At 38.3% G+C, this 21,888-nt stretch overlaps 1 protein-coding gene and 2 long non-coding RNA genes across 3 annotated transcripts; all 3 read left to right on the top strand.

The window, feature by feature from the left end:
• The first annotated feature begins 3,354 nt into the window (after window positions 1–3,354).
• Window positions 3,355–4,653, top strand: LOC133740555 (uncharacterized). The gene is made up of 2 exons (XR_009861300.1): window positions 3,355–3,692; window positions 3,799–4,653. It is a non-coding gene; the product is annotated as an uncharacterized LOC133740555 (long non-coding RNA).
• Window positions 4,654–6,409: 1,756 nt separating this feature from the next.
• LOC133740547 (uncharacterized) lies at window positions 6,410–11,762 on the top strand. The gene is made up of 6 exons (XR_009861295.1): window positions 6,410–6,504; window positions 9,082–9,160; window positions 10,274–10,515; window positions 10,602–10,811; window positions 10,921–11,298; window positions 11,613–11,762. It is a non-coding gene; the product is annotated as an uncharacterized LOC133740547 (long non-coding RNA).
• An 8,884-nt stretch (window positions 11,763–20,646) lies between these two features.
• Window positions 20,647–21,237, top strand: LOC133730224 (uncharacterized). Its single transcript, XM_062157855.1, has one exon. It carries the CDS (start codon window positions 20,647–20,649, stop codon window positions 21,235–21,237), a length of 591 nt encoding a protein of 196 aa, XP_062013839.1.
• The last annotated feature ends 651 nt before the right edge of the window (window positions 21,238–21,888 follow it).

Raw genomic sequence — 21,888 nt, 5'->3', positions numbered from 1 at the left:
CCAGTCTTGACGTGGTTCAGAATCGAAATCGGGTTAGTGCTCCGCCAAACCCAGATCCCTCCGATTACTCGTGCATCAATGGAAAATCCCGAACCCGACCACCGATCTGACATCTTCCCATCAAATGTAATCATGGACCAACAACGACTCCTCATGAATCTCTCACCCAACCACGTCGCCACCAGTCCAGGTCCTTCCAGGCAACTCTATTTCAGTCGCACCCGACTTGGCCGAAGTCGGTCAACAGTCCCTACCCAGCTAGATGGCGCATCCACGTCTCTCCCCCCCCCCCCCCCCCCCCCACGAAGCAGAGATGCCAAGAGTAGGTTGAAACAGATGATGGCCAAGGCTCAATTGAAACTGAACAGAAGGAAACAGCGCATACAAGCGCCCAGGTTTGGGAACGGCATAAACCGTGCACAAAGGAGCCGGCCCTGAAATCGGTACCGGAAAAGTACTCCATCGATGACGGAGGAAGGTGCAGAGAACCCAAGAACGGCGCTCTCCCAACCCTAGCAGAGCGCTAGGTAATCTCATTAATTATAATTGTGTTTGAAGTCAAAACTATCTCTTAGATGAATAAGACTGTTTGTTTAATTATTATCTTTTTGTTGTTTTTGGTTGGTTTATTTTTATGGTTTTGCTTGCTTAATTCTTAAGTCCAATTGCATGAATTATGTGCCTTTATTCTTACGGTTGAAGTTAAGTGTTCAACTTTGTTCTCTTCCAAATGCTAATATCTCTGTATGACTGTATCCATGAATCGGTTTCTAGTGCATTTGTGATGGTACTATTCTGTTTAGTTGTCAAATTGGGAAAGAAAAAATAGCAATTTCAATGATATTCTTTTATGTTATTTTCTATATTAGAACAATGTACTTATAATAAGATCGTCGTTCGGGGTTAAACACCCGATAGTGCTAGGTAGCTAGGTTTTTTGGCATTTACCTATGTAGCTAGGGTTGCCGGATAGTGCTATCCACCAGTAGCATGATTCTCTCCTATCGAAATGCCGGAGGTTACCCTGTAGAACAATCTAGTACGACATCTTCAGGAGTATAGAGACGATGTCACCTACACCATCATACTTAGCCAGTGCTACCGGAGCCTTGTTGAAGCCCCATGCATGGACCTCCACTTCGAACCCTAGTGCGATCTTCCAAGTCTGAAAACGAAAACAAAACCCTGTCTCCTTCAGCCTCCTTGAAATGAAACTCTCCAAGCTCTCCTAAATATCCCCGAAAAGGAAGCCCGCCTAATAGCCTATATGGACGAGCGGTGAGGAATTTCCCCACCATGAAAACCTCTGGTTGCCGGCTTGCCGCAACCCTTACTCCAAAAATCATGATTGTGTCTGGTTGTTATGACATGTAGGGTGCTCATAGTAGAAACTGGTTGTTATGACAATTCTTGGGCCGCCGTGCAACTTGGGTCAAGCCTATCTCGCTTCACTACTACAAAAAGTTAATCACACAACACCAATCACACAATGGAACAAAAATCATCTGTTGTGTGTTTAAGTAAAGTCTATTGTACAACGGTATTAGTGATGTTCTGTTGTGTGAATGTCAACAAAATGATAACTTTTTTATCAGAACTACATTGCACAACGGAATTAAGTATTTTCCGTTGTCTGAGTCTTAGAAAATTTAGCGGCAGATTTCCCTCCACTTTGGAGTCTTGGTTGCCTCTTGAAATATGAAATTTGGGCTACTAGGCACAACGGTGCTTAAGATTTCTGTTGTGTGATTGAAAACTAGGAGCCAAATTTTGAGGAAGCTTACTTGAATGTCGCAAGCTGTAGAAATTAGACAACAGATTTAAGCTATTCTGTTGTGTGAAGAAGGAAATAGGCGATAACATTTTGAGTCAAAATGTTGTAGGCGGCATGTTTCCCTCCATGTTTCCAAATTTTGATTTTATGTAGTGCACTCATACAACGGATGGTGAGCTTTCTGTTGTGGGAGTGACTTTGAGAATTTTTTTAAGTTTAATTGTCATGCCACATGGTGTCCAAAAGAAAGAAGAAAACAGAACAAAATCTCTCAGACCCTATACTTTGCAACTTTTAGCCCAAAATCTCCCTTGGGCTACAACCCAAGTAGCCTTGGCTGTAGCTACGTCCCTGCTTCTGATATTGTAATGAATGTAATAAAGCTTTGATATCCCTACAAAGCAAAGCAAGTAGCTTCGTTGTGAAGGTCTTCACTACCGTTTGCTCCGTAAAAGCACCAATCAACAACCCTTTATGATTCCTAATTACACCACCCAGCCCGTACTTTCCTTTTCCATCATTCGTTGCCCTATCGATATTCAAAGTAAATTAAACATGGTAAAGCATCCAACTCAAAGTCCTATTCAATTTATGCATATTGCAAACTTTGTTGTGCCTAAAAAGCTTCTACATAAATAACCATGTGCACTCTTTCAAAAAAATAACCATGCACGTGAAAGAGTCTTATTTGTACATACATTGAGCCACTGATTACAATTAATAGTAAACTTAAATGTGCCTAAAAACTACTATAAATAGACGAGTCTCATTTGTGAATATCCCTTCTTACGTATCAAAACTAATAGGATAAAAAAGTCATTTAGATGTTAAGTTAAAATTTATGACAACGTAAAACGTTCAATTTAATACTAGCCATGCACGTACTATGTCTGTGCTATTTCCACAAGAATGTCAATTATCTAAATAACCTTCCGAAAGAGTTTTATATCTTCGATCATTAAACAAAGGAATCGCTTATTTCCACGCCCTAGTTCACCTTTGACTTACTTTTGACCAATTATACACACCTTTCCTTCCACTAGCAAATGTGCAACTCGATTACATTCCCGATATTTGTAGCAAACTTCTAGGCAGTAAAACTAACGGTAACTAAGCTTTGATATCCATGTAATAAGGAAAGCAAGCATCTGGCAACTTCAATACCCTTTGCTCCGCAAAATTAAAGCACCAATTAACAAGCCCTTGTACTTGATTCCTTGGATGTAAATCTAAGGGTTATTGAACATAAATTTATTTGGTCAGCAACTGACCAGTTGAACACCACTGTATCCATACGAAAATGTTCACCTGATCATTTATTAACCAATAAAATAATGCTCAATCACCATTGGATGTAAATCCAATGGCAGAGAGAATTATTATTAAGTTGAGGTGTTTTGTTTTCCACCCTTGGATGTAAATCTAAGGGTTATTGAGCATAAATTCTTTAGTTTTGTCAGCAACTGACCAGTTGAAAACTACTGTTATCCATGAACCTTTGTTTTTATTTAATTTCCTTTTCTTTTATTTTGATTTAAACCATATATTTCTTTCTATTATCGTCGACCATTTCACTAAAACGTGAGGCTAGCCCCAAAAAAGAAGATCCTGCATTGCACCTGGCCTGTTTTCTTGAACTGGGGATCGAGCATCAAAACCAGGCTAACGCCCCTGGTTTTCTAAAACCACCCTTCTAAAACCCTCCACCTCTCCTATAAAACTGACATACAGATTGAGTCAGTAGCCACACAACAAATCTATTTCTCATTTCCAATAATCTGATTAGGTTTTGGCGAGAGAATGGTGAGTGCATATCGGGCGTCTGAAGGCCTGGACGAGGATGTAGATGGTGGTCTCTTATTCAACTTTCTGTTCCTTTAGGGTTCAGAGCATCGAATCCATGATTTACCAGATTAAGGTATCACTCTGTTTGATTTTTTTCTTCTTTCTTTCCCAGTTCTCATATGTGTGTTTCGAGGATAGATTTTCTTATGTCGGAATATGAACACCTCTGTTTGGATCAGGAGGATGGGAACACGTGAACTTGGAGGCATCTTTGCTCTTTCAAGAATCCACCCTCATTCGCCAGGACCAATTGCTGATGGCCGGGAGATTAAGACTGAACACCAGAAGGATGGATCTGAAATCCGGTGCTACTGGTGTCCTAGAAGTGGTCTCTATTCCTTCACATATGAAGATATGATGCGATATCTAAAATAAGCCAAGGAATACCAGCTTTCGATCTACTCGTCAGAAAGCTAATTGGTCCCACAAGGGGAACAGAACTTCAATTGCTCCAAGGAGAAGTCACTTCTTTCCCAATTTAGGGTTTAGGTATCGCATTATTCATATCAGAAATTCTCCTTGGAGCAACTTCAACCTTTAAGTTGGGGACTTTGAGGTGGGTACTTACAGGGCAGAAATTCTGTAAGTCTTATCACAATGTTTTAAAAGGCACACCTCAAGGCTTTAAAAGCGTGAAACTTCCATAAAAATGAGTGTGTTTCATTGCTTAGGTGAAGAGGCATGTAAGGCACAGCACAAGAAGCACAAGGCCCAGAGAAAGGCGTCGAATGCAAACACCCAAAAGTTTTAAGTATTTTGTCGCAACTTCTCGACTCATTTCAGTCTCCATAGTAGTCATTCAGTTTGTAATCTTCTATAGTAGCCGTCCCAATTCATTTTACTCCCAAACCGAAATCTTACCCAGCAAATCATGAAGAGCCCATAAGTTTTCTCAAGGTTTTTGATTTATTTGCTGCTAAAAGAGGATTCTAATTTGCAGCAAAGTAGGTCTAAGGTATGAATCATTGAATGGTCTGTATAATTTGATTTGTTCTATTTTGATTTCAGTCCATAGAACAGTCATCCAGTTTCGATTTGTTCTGTTTTTGTTGATGTTAATCATTAATTTGAAACCTTCCCTATTATGTATTGAATCATTAAATGTTCCGCATAATGTTGGTTTGGTAATTGAATGGTAATTGATTAGTTTCAGTTGAAAGGTAATTGAATCATTGAATGTTCTGATATGAATAATGCCAAAAGTAGTCCTTTTAATCTTTTTTTTCAAATGATTTTGCGAATAATGCAAAAAGAAATATGATAAGACCATCAAGGAAAAAAAAGGTTGAAACAGCATGTTAAGAAGAAAGAGTATTATGATAAGACCATAAATATAGCTTGTTTATACGTAAGGCAACTCTCCCGAAAACGCCTTGGTTACGCCTCAACCTTTTAAATCATTGGGAAGAATGATGGGAAAGCAAGGAAAGCAAGGGCTGAGAGGTGTAATTAGGAATCAGAAAAGGTTGTTGAATGGTGCTTTTACTGAGCAAACGGTCGGGAAGACTTGCAACATAGCTGCTTGCTTTGCTTTGTAGGGATATCAAAGCTTTGTTCCATTCGTTACAATCTCAGAAGTTTGTAACAAAGCTCGGGAATATAATCTAGTTCTGGATACTAGTGAGGGTTTGTCTAGTTGGTTAGAAGTAAGCCCTCAGTAATTCATGGATTGTATTGAAATTGCTTCGCTTATCACCAATTTCTAACGAGATATGAAGATCTTTTTCATCAAAAAGAAAGAAAGAAAACTCAATTTATAACAAAAGTTTTGACATAACTAAACTATTAGCATATATTAAAGGCTAAATTTACGTTCTTATGGAAATAGTATGGATAGATTTACATGCTAAATCGAAAGTTTTTCTTATTTTAATACATATCATTACTTTTGATTAATTATTTAAACGGACTACGTGAAAAAACAGGGGCGGAGCCAGAAAATTTTTTCAGGTAAGGCAAGACAATGGCAGGAGGGGAAGAGAGGAAAATTAGAGGGAAGCTATAGATTCTGGAGGCAATTATGAAGATTTTGCCCAATTTCTGCCATTTTCACATACCTTGCCTACACCAAATCAGTGTAAACTCAAAAACCCAGTCTAGGCAAGTGCCTAATCTGGGCTCTATGTGAATCCGCCCCTGCGTGAAAAGGTACGTACGTATCTAAAATCAAACATCTACATAAATGGCTGTTTTACTAATTAGATTTTAGGCACATAAGTAATCTCAGTCGTGATTAATTAGTAGAGTGTATGTACAAACAATACTCCACGTGCATGGGTATTTATGTCATTATGTGTCAGCGTTTTAGGCACAATGATGTTTTGCTCTTTGTAGTAATTGGTTGCAAAGCCAAACAAATAACTGTTGGGGTAGCAAAATAAAAAATGCAATCATTAAATCATCTTTTATGTTATTTACATTACAACAAATCTGAGCATTAGTGACCAAATCTTAGTGACCAACCTGTAATTGGTCATTAATAGAATAGAATTAGTGACTAACATTAGTCAGTGGTCACTAAAGTAGTTGGCGGCATAAATTTTCAGATTCCCGCCTAATCATTAATTAGTAGTGACCAAATGTATAATTAATAGTGACCAACTAGGATCTGGCCACTACAAGTTTGATTACATTTGAACAAATACGTTGTCGTTTTAGAGTCAGTGACCAATTTTTTTTTTTTAATGAATTTATAGCCCGATAAATTTCGCAGCACCCTTCTCTCCAAATTCTGAATTGAAAGCTCCATCATGTTCTTCTCTCCGTCGGGTTGGGTTATTTGAATCAACGACTCCGTCGGTTATCGACTCCGACTCCGACTCGTATCGACTTCTCCTCTGTTCCTATTGGCTTCTTCTTCTTCTTCTCCAACGAATTACTTGATTGTAAGTATCTCTTTCATGATTGAGAGGCTTGTTAAACTGATTCCACTTCATGATTGAGCTATTTGACTTTAGGTTTTGATTATTTGGCAATCAAATTGATTTTGGGGTCTGAATAGAGAGCTTTCATGAAAAGATTTGGTACTAGAGTTAATTTTAGGGTTATTAGTATTTCTGTTTTGATTTTTCTGCAGTGGTTTCAAGATGCTATGTACCTCTTATAAGATAACTAATGCGATTTGATATGTTTAAATATGAAAGAGGCTTTTGTGGAGAATTCATAAACACGTTTCTTGGCATGAAGTAAATGACAACATATTAATTTTGAAAACTATTGCTACTGTTTCTTTTGCAGTAAATGAAGAATCCTAAAATTTTGGGGAAATGCTCATTTACCCAATTTTAGCTTAAAATTTGCCCACTTGCTCCACTAACTGTTTTTTAACCCCGTTTACCCAAAACACTCTAAGGGATTATTTCCCTAATACCCAATTAATTCTTTTTTATTAATTTTTGGGACTTTTTTGCCCTCTCCTTCAATCTCTCTCCTCTCAGTTTCTCTCTCTCTCTCTCCCCCTCACCGATTTCTCTCTCCTCCCCCCTCACCGATTTCTCTCTCTCTCTCTCTCTCTCTCTCTCTCTCTCTCTCTCTCTCTCCAGACGACGTCGGATCTCTCTCTCCCTCCCTCCAGCAGGTCACCCACGACGCCGGCTCTCGCCATCGCCGCGCCGAAACTCGTCATCGTGCTCTCCGCGGACAGGCTCGACGCCAAGCCGACGGTCCTCGTCGCTGAGAAGCTCGGTGAGGCCGGGTTTGACCTTCTGAAGGAATCGACGACCGCCAGTAGAATCGGGTACGTCTTCGATTTGCTTCTGTCTCTCTCGCCGGCGACTGATCATCACGGAAATCGCAACTTGATTGTATCTCCGGTCCCGGGCTGCAATCAGAGTCAAATCAGTGTGAAGGCAAATGGTCAACCGGAATTGTTGCAAAATGACTGGAATTGTGGGCAAAATCGTCAACCGGAGTCGAGATTATTGGGGGGCAATAATCGTCCTATTGGGGGGCAATAATGTGTCTTAATTGTTGTAAAGTCTCTATAATTGTGTTCAGTGATATTTTCCTTTTTGTTTAAAGACTGCTTCTAATGTGTTTTGGTATTTCTGATATATTATTGGGGGGCAATAATCTGTTTATTACGGGGCAATAATATATTTGTTTTGTTATTTTTTGGAGGAATATGGGTGATCCTTTTGTTGTTAGGTGCATTTATTCTTGTTAAGAGGCCACCCGGGAGGCCTAGGGTGAAGCGGTTCAAGTGAAGTGGAGAGTGTGAAAAAAAAAGCCAATTCGTTGTGGACTTAAATTCACCAAGTATTGAATTTGAATACCTGTACGTTTGTAAACTAATTTAAAACCAAACTGAGTTACTTTTGACCATCTATAAAAAAATTATTGGGGGGCAATAAACTTTTTATGACCCCCCAATAAACCTAATTATTTTGGTTAATGAATCTAGCAGCATTTTGTTGAAATGACCTGTAATAAATGAACCACAGTTAAGACATTATTGCGGGGCAATAATCTGTTTATTGCCTCCCAATAGACCACCCCAAAAATCACCAGTTTCTATCATTGACAGATTATTGTACTTTAATAAACTCAAAACAACATAAGACTTATCAAAACTCTAATTTCAGTGATTAATTAACCACAGTTAAGAAATTATTAGGGGGCAATAATCTGTCTATTGCCCCCCAATAGACCACAGTTTTGACGTCGTCCGAGACCTGCAAGCGAAGCCCAGACTCGATTCCGGCGTGGAGCTTCGGAGCTTCCCGGACATCTGACAAACAAAACCGGCGAAGCCCAGACCCGATTCAGGCGTGGAGCTTCAGAGCTTCCCGGACATCTGACGAACAAAACCGGCAAAGCCCAGACCCGATTCCGGCGTGGAGAGCTTCCCGGACATCTGACGAACAAAACCGGCGAAGCCCAGAGGGGTTGGGATCGTGGAGTTGGATGGCGTCATCCTCTGGTGGTCCGACGGTGGGACAGAGCGGCGGCGGTGGAGGCCGACATCGACGGTGGAGTGGTGGGCGTGGTGGCTCAGAGAGAGAGAGAGAAAGAGAGCCTGAGACGAGGTTAGAGAAAGAGAGAGAAAGAGAGAGAGAGAAATCGATGAGGGGGAGGAGAGAGAGATATGAGTGTAATTTGTTAATTAAAATGAGGGCAATATTGTCAAACACTGTTAGATTGGGTAAATGAGTTAAAAAACTCTTGGTGGAGTAAGTGGGCAATTTTTGCCCAAAAATTGGGTAAGTGGTCACGGCCCCTAAAATTTTAGTAGGTATTTGGTTATTCTTTGCTAAGAAAATGAAGGAAAACTGCCCTTTGTTTCCACTCTCAATCCTGATAATGCTTATAAGATTGATTGACTTGGCAAGGTGTTGGAAATGAATGACAGTAGGCAAATTTTGTGGATCCGGGTTCTTTGCAGTTAGAAATTTGCTGCATTTCAACTATATTTAGAGAAACTTTCATGTTTCTCGAAATTGATTTTCACTTTTTCTTTCCAGAGGGACCCTTGGACTCATGGAGAGTGAGCAATATAATTAAGTTGTAGTGACATGCTATAGTAGAGACATTGCTACACAGGTGACATGCTAACATGTTTATTTGGATTCTCATTTTTCTGGTTTAGTCTTGTTTGGCATTGAAAACCTTATAGACTTATTGAAATGTAAAACAAAGTGTGTTTGTAAGTTCATATCACCTAGTACACCATAACTGTTTGATTAAACTTACAGAAGTCCTATCCCAACCTTGTGTGAAGTGATGTTCTGGAGCTAGATTTGTTTCTCTCTCTTTTTTATATAAGATTTTAGTCCTTCTGTTAGTATGGTTCGACATTGCTAGCATTTATGGGATATGTGATGTATAAACATATGGACATGGAGCCATTTTAGCCGATTGGAAAATGACCATATGTTCTAGTAATCATAAGACCTTTACTTTTCTTCATTTCTCTGTCTCGGTTAGCAACTAAAGAGACAAAACTTGGTCATATTGATACTTTTCTTTCTGACATAATATGTATCCATATCTCTCATTGTTCATTTTGCTATTGGAAATTTAGTGGTTAGTCCTATATATTACTGAGATATCATAAGACTAGATTTCAGATTCAAGATGAGTATACTTTTGATTTACTGTTGAAATTATTAATTTAGTTATTGGAAGTATCATGTAATCATGGTATTATGTCTCAAGGTAATTTTGCTCAAGTGTTGACATATTGATTGGTTTTATTCTATTATTGGTATTGTGTATTGACTTGAGTTTTTCATTTTTGGTGCTATCCTATAATACACTCACACTATCTACATAGGGCTCTTCAAACTGATAACTAAGCCTATTGATTTATTTATATCATTCTAATTAAAGAATTTTTTGGATAGGATTTTGATTTATTGATTTATGTACGGAATATTTTTTTTCTCTTGAATCTCCATATACAACCATGCTCATAGCTCACTTTTTTTATTTTATTTTATTTTTTACAGGTTGTAGATATATACTTGGATTATATCGTTAGAGCTCATTTGTTATCAGATGGTATCTTTTTACTACAACTTTCTGGTTGTATTTTCACCACCCCATGTGATTCATGTTTATTATTTGCAAGTCTTGTGATTTATTAAATTTTTGACTATTTCCTTCTATGACAATTATTCTCATTTCATATAATCATTTTGATAACTCATGTAGGTGGTGCAGTTCGCAAGAAAGTGCGTGGTGAGACTCGATGTCTTGAGCTATCCAAGAGGAAGTGCGGTGGTGTCCAATTTGATATTGACATTCCAAAGCATACCATGAGAGCTGTAGGAACAAACTGCCAATTTTACATTACTGGTATGGGATGCTTCGTTTGAAAAAATGTTCCATTACAAATTAAGAAGTGGTCTGACATCTCAAGAGATGATGTTGCTTTGCTGATTCGCCATGTCCGTGTAAGTTAACATGAGTTTGACAAATTTCTTGTAATTATATATTTAAAATTTGTCTTCTTTGATAATCTGGTAATATGTGATATTAGGAGAAATTCAATTTGAGCCATGAATCTCATGTGGATGAGGCAATTGAGAAACACATGATCAGATATTTTACCACATGGCGCTATAATTTGCATAAGAAATTTCAGAAATATGAATCAGTAGAGGAAGCAATGGAGAATCGACCTGAAGATGTTGAAGAGGGTGATTGGAACTACTTAATTGCAAATCTGTGGCAAGATCAAAAGTGGCTGGTTAGAATTCTTTCAATTCTTAATTTTTCAAGAGAATTAATAAATTTCTTTTTCATCTACAGTTGTACTTGCTATGAATTCTAGAATTTTTGATTTGATCTTTACACAGAAAACAAGTGAAAAAAACAAGAAAAACAGGGACAAGTTAGAGATAACACATTGTGCAGGGACAAAGGCATTTAGTCGTCTTAGGACTGAAAATGTAAGCTTCAATTTCTGTTTTTTGTCAAAGCATAATTACTTATGAAAGTTGTATATGACATAGATGTTTTTGATTGTGGTTAAACTACAATAGTGAAATCCTGAAACTGGAGAGGAGTTAGAGACAGTCAAAGCTAGTGGAGCTCAACAAAATGAAGAGTTAGAGGCAGTGAAGGTTAGAGCCGCTCAACAAAATGAAGAGTTGGAGTCACTAAAGGCAAGACAAAATCAGACTGACACACTTTTACTCAAATTGATGGCGTAATTGTCCTCCCAAAAAATGAAGGTATGCATACATATTCACTTGTGCTATTGCAATTGCATAATATCATAGAAACATAATTTTACTGTAATATACTAAATACTGGGCATTTCTTTTAATTTGTCTCTGTTATGATATTATCTTATTTAAGCTTCCATCAATATCTCAGTTCCATTGCCTACATGTTGCAAAATCAAGATTGATAGGTTTTAGCAAAGTTGTTACATAGAAGATTTGTATCTGGATATGACTGATGCATATTTTGCCATTGCTACCTTCAGATTGTGTTTTGCCCATGTGCTCTTGTTAATTAATCTAGATATACACAATATGTACAGGTGCAGCATTGTAAAAATTGGCAGATGAAAAGGGCATCAAGCAACATACATATCATTGAAGGATTATTGAACTTCTAGAAAGACTTGTATGTATTTCCTTTTATTTTGAAATGGCTATCAAGGATGGATATTGACATTTGGATTTAGAAAGTTAGTATTTCAAGATGGAGGTTGATGTAAATGAGCAGATTTTGTAATTTAGTGACTATTGGTTGATGTAAATGAAAGTTAGAAATATGGTCACTAGAACCATGCGAGGGCATGGCTTTCAATGAGCAGATTTTGTAATTTAGTGACTATTGGTAATAGAATTTAGTGATGAATATGTAGGTCACTAAAGCCATTATTATTTGTGACCATAAACTCGTGGTCACTAAAGACATTTTGATTTAATGACCATAAAATCTTGGTCACTAAAGACATTTTGAATTAGTGACCAACTTACAATGTTGGTCACTGAATAGAATCAGTGAGGGACCTACAGTGACCACCTAGTGACCACTCAAATTTGGTCACTAACCACATTTAGTGACCAAATTTCCTAGTTTTAGTGATCACGGTCATGGTCACTAATGCCCAAATTTGTTGTAGTGTTAGATGAAATGAAATCCATGGTAACCTCAAAGTTATGTTGGTGGTACTAGGAGACATAGCCCAAGTACACCACCACTGCAGCCAAAAGGCCTCAAGCCTGCGCCTGCGGTCATTCCCTGAGATCACACCATAGAAAAGAGGAGTTGCTTGCTATATCAAACCTGTAACGCGTTACAAAACCCAATTATTTGCTTTTGGCAAAAATTTATGAAAATGCTAGGATCGATGAACGTGTTTTTGGGTATTGGAGATTGATAACTGTACTAACCACTATGTTCTTGGCAGCTTCACAAATCTTATCAAGTTTGGCCTCAGATAAACCTTTAATTCCAGTCAATTTCTGTTGGACAACAATCACAGTAAGGAAATCCAACTTGAACATTTACAATTTCAAAACAACTGGAGGTAAAATTCACTATACCTTCTTGGTGTGCATCATCAAGCCATTGCAGGTGTAGATCCCTGTGTCCTGAAGCTTCTTAACATCTTCAACATTGATTCCCTGAGAAATCACTGCACACAAAGCTCATTGCTCCATAAGAGCTCCGATTTAGGCACTTCTGAAGCAATTTTCGCTTGAAATTTACTAATCATAAAATTGTTGAGCAAACCAATCTAAAACAAAATCCCTGAATGCACATTCACAAGCAAATAAACACAAAAATTCTACCAAACTACACAGTAAACTAAATCCAGCCAATCAGATTCTTAAACTTCGAAGCACAATCAACTCATCGCAATCCCAATCTACTCCAAACGACACCGCATTCGGCACATTCACAACCAAACGACACCATAAAACCACACCAAACAGCTCCGATCTCAAACCCTAACTGACCTTCAGCAAATTCACTATGATCGAAGCAGATAGCAACAAATTACAAAACCTAACGAAACGCGTGGAGGAAGGAGAGAGAAGTAGTAGCACAGAAAAAGCGTACCTCTTATTCTCATAGGCAACACTGAGTGGGTTGACCAGAGGCGGCAGATTTCATTCCGGATCGACAGAGATATAGGATTTTCAGTTGGCAACGATGAAAATTTCCTTCTTTTTCTTCGCCTTGATTTTCTCTGGGACTGAAATCCGTGGACTAACTAGACCAGAGAGAGCGAGAAGTGAGAATATGATGAGATTGGTTTTGGAATTTTGCAGCGGAGGATTGAGAGAGAGAGAGAGAGAGGGGTCTTTTGAGATCAATTAGATTCATTTTTCACGAGGGAAGTCTAATTTTCGGCAAAAAAATAAAAGAAAAGAAACAAATGGCGCACTGGAATTCCAAGGCGTGCACTACAAGCACATCGTAAATTTTATTAAAAGTAAGAGTTTTACGGCGAACATTGCAAATACACCTTTATTTTTGTAAAAAAAGTGCAAGATTTACTGCATGCATTTGATGCACGTCGTAAATAATACTCATTCATGGCACACATTTAATGCACGCCATAAATCTCGCGTCGTGAATAATCAGTTTTCCTGTAGTGATTGTAGTCTGGCAGTCCAAGCAAGGCTCTTACCTTTCTAAGTAAAAGCTGTAATTTGTTAAATCTTATTCCGTTGAACAAAAAAGGACAACTATTTGGTACCTTGTATAAGGCTGCGATTTCGAAGTCAATTCAAAAGCACAAATTGACAAAGTATATAGAAATCTGAGAGCTTAGAATAGAAGTTATAGGGAAATATTACTTAGACGATGTGATATGATCAACCTATTTTCTTTTGTTTCTTAGTGAGATTAGTTATTATCTCTTACAAGCTTGTTACTTAGACAACTCAATTGATTCTCTGCTCTATAGTACTCAACCTCTATTGAATCTAAATCAAACGGTGAAGAATAACAAGCTAATTGTTCACTTGCTCATTCACTCTTCTTTGTGGTTAAAAATGTTGACCGTGCACTTTCATGATATAAGTAGGTCATGTTTCAAACTATAATATTATAAAGTACGTTATTTGGTAAAGAATAAATCAAATTAGAGAATCTTTTAGTTATCCAAGTGTGTCATGTTGATACGGTAAAATTACCCTAAGGTTGAGTTGATATCAAAAGGCCTGGGTTGAACTGAATAGGGAATTTTATGTGGAAATGGGCTTTGGAGTTGTCAAGGACCCGAATTCATATGTTACATGGAAAATAAGTGTAACCTAATTCAAGAATGATATAGAACCTTACTTCTACAAGAAGATGGAGATCTGACACCTCTATAAATATAGTTTATGATGAATGTCAATTGTATGCATTAGATAGGCTTTAGACCACCACTAACTTATCATGCTAAGCTGTCATATAGGATTGCCGACCTTAATTAATCTCAACAAGGTTATCTTAATTGACAGTGCCAATTTTAGGCATCAATATGTCAAGCACATAAAAAAAATTTAATATTCTTAATCAAGCGACAACTCATAAAAGTCATCGCCTAATTGGTTTCTTAATAGAAAGTTTCAGTTGCTGCATAAACATTAAGTGACAACCCATAGAAATCGTCACCTATTTGATCCTCAGCGAGGAAATGTTAGTTGTCACATAAACATTAAGTGATAACTTGTACAAGTCGTTGCCTAATTGGTTTTATGCGAGAAAATTTCAATTGTTGTATAATCATTAAGTGACAACCCAAATAAGTAGTCACCAAATTGATTTTTTAATAGGAAAATTTCAATTGTAACATAAACATTAAGTGACAATTTATTGAAGTCCTAATTGATCTTTGATGAGGAATTTATGGTTGCCTCATAAACATTAACCGACAACCTATAGAAGTCGTCACCTAGCTAATCATCTATGAGGAAATTTCAATTGTCACATAAACATTAAGCGACAAATCGTAAAAGTTGTCGCTTAATTGATCTTTTGCGAGGAAATTCTAGTTGTCACATAAACATTAAGCGACAATCCATAGAAATAGTACTCGCTTAATTAATCTGTTGCGAGGAAGTTATAGTTGTCACATAAACATTAACCGACAGCTCACAGAAATCATCGCCTAATTGGTCTTTGGTGAGGAAGTTCTAGTTGCCACATAAACATTAAGTGACAACCAGTAAAAGTTGTCGCTCGATTGGTCTTTTGTTAGGAAGTTAAAGTTGTCACATAAACATTAACAGATAACTTAAAGAAATTGTCACTAAATTAGTTTTCAGTGACGAATATCTAGTTGTCATATAAACATTTTAGCTACAACCCGCAGAAGTGTCACATAATTAATCTTTTGCGAGGAAGTTAAAGTTATCACATAAACATTAACCGACAATTAGTAGAAATTGTCACCTAATTGACATATTGTGAGGAATTGGGTGTCGCATAATGTCACATGCGCGACAGCTATCAATTTCTCACAAATACCTACTTTATACGACAAATTGGTTGTTGCCGATGGGATCTGTTTAGATCAAAAATGGCTGTGTGGATGTGGGTGACCCGTGAACATCAAAACAAACTCCATTTGTGTAAAAGAAAAGTATATATAAATCAAGATGGTTGAATGCCAAAGAAGGAGGCACATCTTCTCATTCATACAGGTGTCAAGATGTTGGTAGTTGAGTTCATTATCATGATAAGATCTAATTCAAATTTGTAGAGGAGCTAGCTATCAACTCTATCATCTTCTGAAGTCAAATGCTATGAAAGATGAGCTTCAAAGATAAAGGAGTTTGGCATGGTCAAAGCGGTTGGGTTTGATTTTGAATAACAAATGATTTCAAAATTCAAACCACAATCATCTCATCTCTATCCCATCCATTTGTTTGCTCTATAAATAGAGCCTTAGATAGGAGGATGGGGCAGCAGAATTACGAGAGAGGAACTGTGAGCTAGGGGGAGAGAGCAGAACAAAAAAAACGGAGCGAAAGCTCGGCAACATTAAGGAGCAAAAGCTAGCAACACGGAGGCACACAAGAGAGAGGAGAAAAGAAAGGAGAGAGTTCACACAACATCGAAGCTCTACAGCATTCCTTAAAGCTTTCCAAGAGAAGCCAGACAGGGAATTGCGTTGCAGTAGAAGAAGCTTCATAAATCACAGGTATATAATTATAGTTATCACCTGAAATTACTGAGCTTTCTGTTTCATGGTGCAGACGTTGGTAAATATCATCTTGAACGTCGCCACAAATACACAATCCATGAAGCATGGCCAAGATCTCGCTGGAGTGTGTTGTTGCTCTCACCCTCATAATCTCCTGCTGGTGACCACCACATTAGCGATAACAAGCTGCTATCCACAATAGTCTCTCTGGCACAAATCAAAACCACAACGCCATTCTTGCCTCACTTTGTTTCTCGATGCTTATGTGGCGGTACGTCCTGCGTATAGGTGGCGAAAGCAAAGTGACCATGATGGTGCTCTCCTGGTGAAGGGCTGCTGCGTCAACCACAATGCCATTCTTGCCTCACTTTGTTTCTCGATGCCTATATAGCGGTGCGTCCTACGTATAGGTGGCGAAAGCAAAGTGACCATGATGGTGCTCTCCTGGTGAAAGACTGCTGCGTGCCTGCGTCAACAAATGATGGTGCTCTCCTCGAGAATAATTGCTGCATCAAAACACAAAGAAGCATATGAAAAAACCACCGTCCTAAGTCTATTCACCCACAGCCTTTACAAATGCATGGCAATGATCATAAAGCACCTTGACTAGCAACGTGACACACCTACACCAAAACCAAGGCTTGGATTAAGCATTGAAGTCTCATATTAATTAAAGAAGGTGACGACAAATGTGCTTTTGAAGTGGGGGATTGGGGAGATGGAGAGAAATTAATATGAATATGATGATGGGTTCACAACAGTTTCGGAAGACCTGCAGAGGCTACAAAACATAATTGAAAAGTGTAATTGTCAAAGTATGCCTAGCTAGCTACGTGACTCCTTTTCAATCAAAAGGAAGTCATGCAAAATTAATATTCAAGGCATGGTACAACACTACCAGACTACCTTATTGCTTAATATGTGGCTTGAATTGATGTCTGCACTCCTAAAATAATTAATCATGGTTGATAAAATCTTTGGGGCAAAGAGACAAATATCAATAGAAAGAAAGGAGACCAACAATGAAATTCCTTGACTTTTTCTACTCTTGTTAAAATGGTGGTGACGCAGACAAGTATGACCAAGCTCAATCAATTGGTCTTGACAAAATAATAATCTCAAGACATACATGGCAGCAAGAACTCAACCTGATGATCACCACGAGGTTATTCTTTAGAAGAAGCTTACCAATTCTGTCAAAAATGTTTCAGGGGGTGTTATCAGATGGCATCAGGGACCGAGTTTGTAAGGTAGAGGTATAAGCCAAAAAGAATCGATGATGTCCAAATCAGCTACACATTCCTTTTTGGAGTTCCGGGCTTCATCAAATTACCTGCAACCAACTTCAGAGCATAACATAAAGCAGAGCAAGGCCCATACTTAAGTCTCGAAGCCCAATTGCAAAGCTCGACAAGGCGACTGCCCAAATCAAATTATGGAAGACTTCACCAAAATTGAGGTGTCCACCAAAAATGTTCGATTGACAGATAGACAAAAAAGATCTGTTGATTACTCGGTACAAAACCAAAAACTCAAAATCAATGAACTATAGTGGTTTGATCCCCTTCATGGGGTATGTAGGCAGTCTAGCGACCCACTAGATGCAACCACAACTCCAAACAGAATCCCTGACTCTGCCAGTCAAATTCGACCAGTCCCAAATGGATCACTGACTCCAGTCAAATTCTCCCAGCACCAGAAAATCAAATCATTCCCAAATCACACAAAATTCAAAGGCTCTAAACCTTTCAAATCTCCCAAACACAAATCCAAAATAAATGGGTCATCTACCCATTTAAATCTCAAATGTCGGAACTACATGTGGTTTGATCCCGCAAAGGGTATGTAGGCAATCTATAACCAAATTCATCTAGATGCAACCGCGTCCTAAACACAAAATCGAATCCCTGGTCCACTTAAACCAAATTCGTCCCAAACACTATTCTCATTCTAAAATCAAAGCCCTCCAATGAGTCATTCACTCATTGGAACTCTTGAACTACGAGTGGCTTGATCCCTCTCCAAGGGTACGTAGGCAACCCATTCAAATATCCGGGTGCAGCCACAAAAACAAATAAACACGCATCCCATCAATTGGTTTCTTCATAAATGGAATCAAAGGGTGTTTCCCTGTAAGAAGGGATTGTAATTAAGAGACACATTCTGTCTTGAATGGGTCGAACCCAAAATAATAAAAACTCTATTCGCTAAATGAATACGAGTGAAATTATGTTGGGTGACATTTTCGCTCACTGTGTGCAATATTTTGTCTCAACAGGATCATGTGCGACAACTGAAATTTCCTCGTATTTGCCAAGTGCAACGAATTTTGGGTTGTCACAATGAAATTCCTCGCTTTTGCTATTTTCTTTTGTAATGAACACATACCAGAAATATTGGCTGGAGATTTTTTTATTTATTTTTTTATCAAAGAAAGCCGTAATCCATTCAATAAACTGCAGATCAATGGTTATAATGACCGGAATCCATATAAGATCGGCCCCTCTTCAATACAAGAGAAGTACACAGATTAGCTCAAAATGAACTTTGCTAGAACATGAGCAACATTATTGCATTCATGGGGTTTGGTAGAACTTTGTTGGTACCAACCGCTGGCATAAGTTTCTTTATATATACCTTGCCCCTAAAAATCTTCCTCTGCCCAACAAGAATGTGGATAGTTAACAAGCCTTATAACTTCAGAAGTAATTATTCTATCACTTCAAGAGAAGATAGATACCTATTAATTTTTTATTCAATTGTGCTCAATTATTAATATATTATTAGATTTAAATCTAATTTTGAAAACCTTATCAGTCTCCACTATTAGATCTAAATTCACTGGCAATTGAGCATAATTGAGTAAAGAATTAACTTAGTTGGAGTTTGTGCTGCTTAGGTTTCTATAGTTTTGCTTTGAAGTCCCCGATCGGCTCTCTCTAGCTAGGAAGTATAGTGAATCCCAGTAGAAGTCTAGAACGTTTTGCATGCTTGGTCACGTAATTTTGTTTAAAGAACCTTCTATATGCACTCGAGTCATATAGGGAACTCGATCAAAAAACTGAGGAGAAAACTTGAGAAATCGCAGCTTGGAGAAAACTCGATCCAATATTTGTTATTAAAATGTAAAATGCTGATATGGAGTAGTAGGAGCCAAGGAGAGCCTTTCAATCCTTTTTAATATGCGCTGTCTTTAATTGATTACATTCACGAGATACATGTACAAATAACTAAAAGAAACAAAGAAGTGAAAAAAATGTTTTAGAAGAAAGTAGCCTTTAACCACCATTTCCGACACTTGAAGTTGTTGAAAAAATACTGCTAGCATCCATCCCTAAAATGACTTGGCAAAACCTCCAAGATAAGCCAATTGCAAATCCATCTCACAACTTTCTACCCTGTGCAACTAATTTAAAACACCAGAAAATTCTTGATGATCGATCCTTGTTGCTGGCAGTGCGGTGCATTTATGGAATCCGTCATTCATACATTATGGGATCGGAGTGTCCCGGGGCCAAAGAGGTTTGGTGCAAATCCATCTCACAACTTTCTACCCTGTGCAACCAATTTAAAACACCGAAAAATTCTTGATGATCCTTGCTGCTGGCTGTGCGGTGCATTTATGGAATCTACCATTCATACATTATGGGAGTGTCCCATGGCCAAAGAGGTTTGGAAAAAGTCTTTTCTAAATGGAGTTTATAAGACCTGGAAGGTGATAAAGTAATCTGGGGTTCACATCCAAAACCAATTGGCAATGGATGGAGTGGCCCAAACCCTTATAAACCCATAGGCAAGGTCCCATTTTTCCCATGTGGGATCTATAATCTCAACACACCCCCGCACGTGTGGCGAATTTTTAAGCCATCCACGTGGACAACATATATTGAGTGTCGTGGAGCCCGTGTGGCTATTAAGCATTCACACGTGGGATAACCCGCTCTGATACCATGATAAAGTAATCTGGGGTTCACATCCAAAACCAATTGGCAATGGATGGAGTGGCCCAAACCCTTATAAACCCATAGGCAAGGTCTCATTTTTCCCATGTGGGATGTATATATTCTCAACACGCCCCCGCACGTGTGGCGAATTTTCAAGCCATACACGTGAACAACTTTTGGGCGACGTGGAGCTCGTGTGGCAGTTAGGCATGCACACGTGGATAACCTGGCTCTGATACCATGATAAAGTAATCTGGGGTTCACATCCAAAACCAATTGGTAATGGATGAAGTGACCCAAACCCTTATAAACCCATAGGCAAGGTCCCATTTTTCCCATGTGGGATGCCTACTTTCTTTGACTTATTGTATCATTTAAAGTCCACAACAACTGATTGTGAACTCGCCAACTTTTGTTATATTGCATGGTGGATTTGGCGTAATAGAAATCTCCACAGACACGGGGAGAGAAGCATGGGTCTAGGAGAGTTATTCCAGGTAGCTTTTGACTGGCAGTTTGAGTTTGAAAAAGTTGGTTTGATCCCACAGAAAACAATGACCGCAACCTTTCCTACTCGGGTAAATTGGAAACCACCTCATGAAAGACGCCTCAAAATGAATTTCGACGGAGCTTGTGATCTAAAGAATGGACTGAGTGGGCTGGGAGTAATTTTCAGAGATAGCCAAGGAGTCATGAAGGGTGCAATGGCAGTTCCACAAGTTAGGAAGCTTCCTTCAAGATCTGTGGAATCTTTGTCACTACTGCATGGTCTCCGGTTCGGGCTGCACGTGGGATTCCTCAGCATTGAAGTGGAAGGTGATACACTCTCAGTGATTAATAGTTTTGATGATTTAAGTTATGAGGGACATATTATTGATGAAGTTAAGTCTCTAGTTCAGTCTTTTAATTCTTGTAGTGGGCACTTTGTGAAACGGGAAGGCAATGGAGTTGCTCACCGGTTAGCAAAGGAAGCCTTGAAAATTAGTCAACCTTTTCTTTGTTTGGAGTCGGGGCCTGATTGGCCCCATCAGTGTGTCAATATGGACTTTCAGTGTGAAGTCTAGTTTGTGAAGCTTTTACACAATCTCTACCTTTTGGTGATTGCTATTTCCACAACTCGTTGTAATTGATTCATATTTAATGAAGTTCTTCTTTGATAAAAAAAAATCCAATGATGCTTCATAATGGGCAAATAATAATCCTTTTGTACCTTAATATAAGGAGCTTGAGACTCTGCCCAAATGACTGGAAGCATGAACCTCCAAACTAGAACCACCAAAATAGTCGAAGCCGCAATATCAAGATCCCAAAAGCTTATACCAGGCCAATAAGACGACACCATGACTTCAACAAATTAATATGATGCCCATGAGTGAGAGGCTGCACAGTGCGCACAAATCAACAACCCATTTTGAATAGCACAACAAGATGGAACACTTCTAAGCCATACCTTAATAATTATAAGGATTAAATTTAGTTTACTCCCCTAAACTTTGGGATTAAAATCAATTTGGTCCATCTTTTTGAGAATTAATCTGGGCGATCTCTATATATACTCTCAAATGACATCATCCGAGTCCAAAATTTGAATTTAGCTCAAAACATGATGTCATGTGCTGAGTTGGAATCGACATAAGGGCCCACTTTTCAGATTTTAAACTCCACAAGGAGGGCAAATTAGACATTTCTAATTTTTCTAATGTCTCTCTATACTC

The sequence above is a fragment of the Rosa rugosa genome, chromosome 1 (genome assembly GCF_958449725.1).
Source record: "Rosa rugosa chromosome 1, drRosRugo1.1, whole genome shotgun sequence".
NCBI lineage: Eukaryota > Viridiplantae > Streptophyta > Magnoliopsida > Rosales > Rosaceae > Rosa > Rosa rugosa.
Note: the sequence above shows the minus strand (reverse complement) of the source record. Positions and strands in the feature narration are given on the sequence as shown.

Coding starts and splice junctions, on each gene's coding strand:
- LOC133730224 (XM_062157855.1), top strand. CDS start 20,647: ATGGGTCTAGGAGAGTTATTCCAGGTAGCTTTTGACTGGCAGTTTGAG.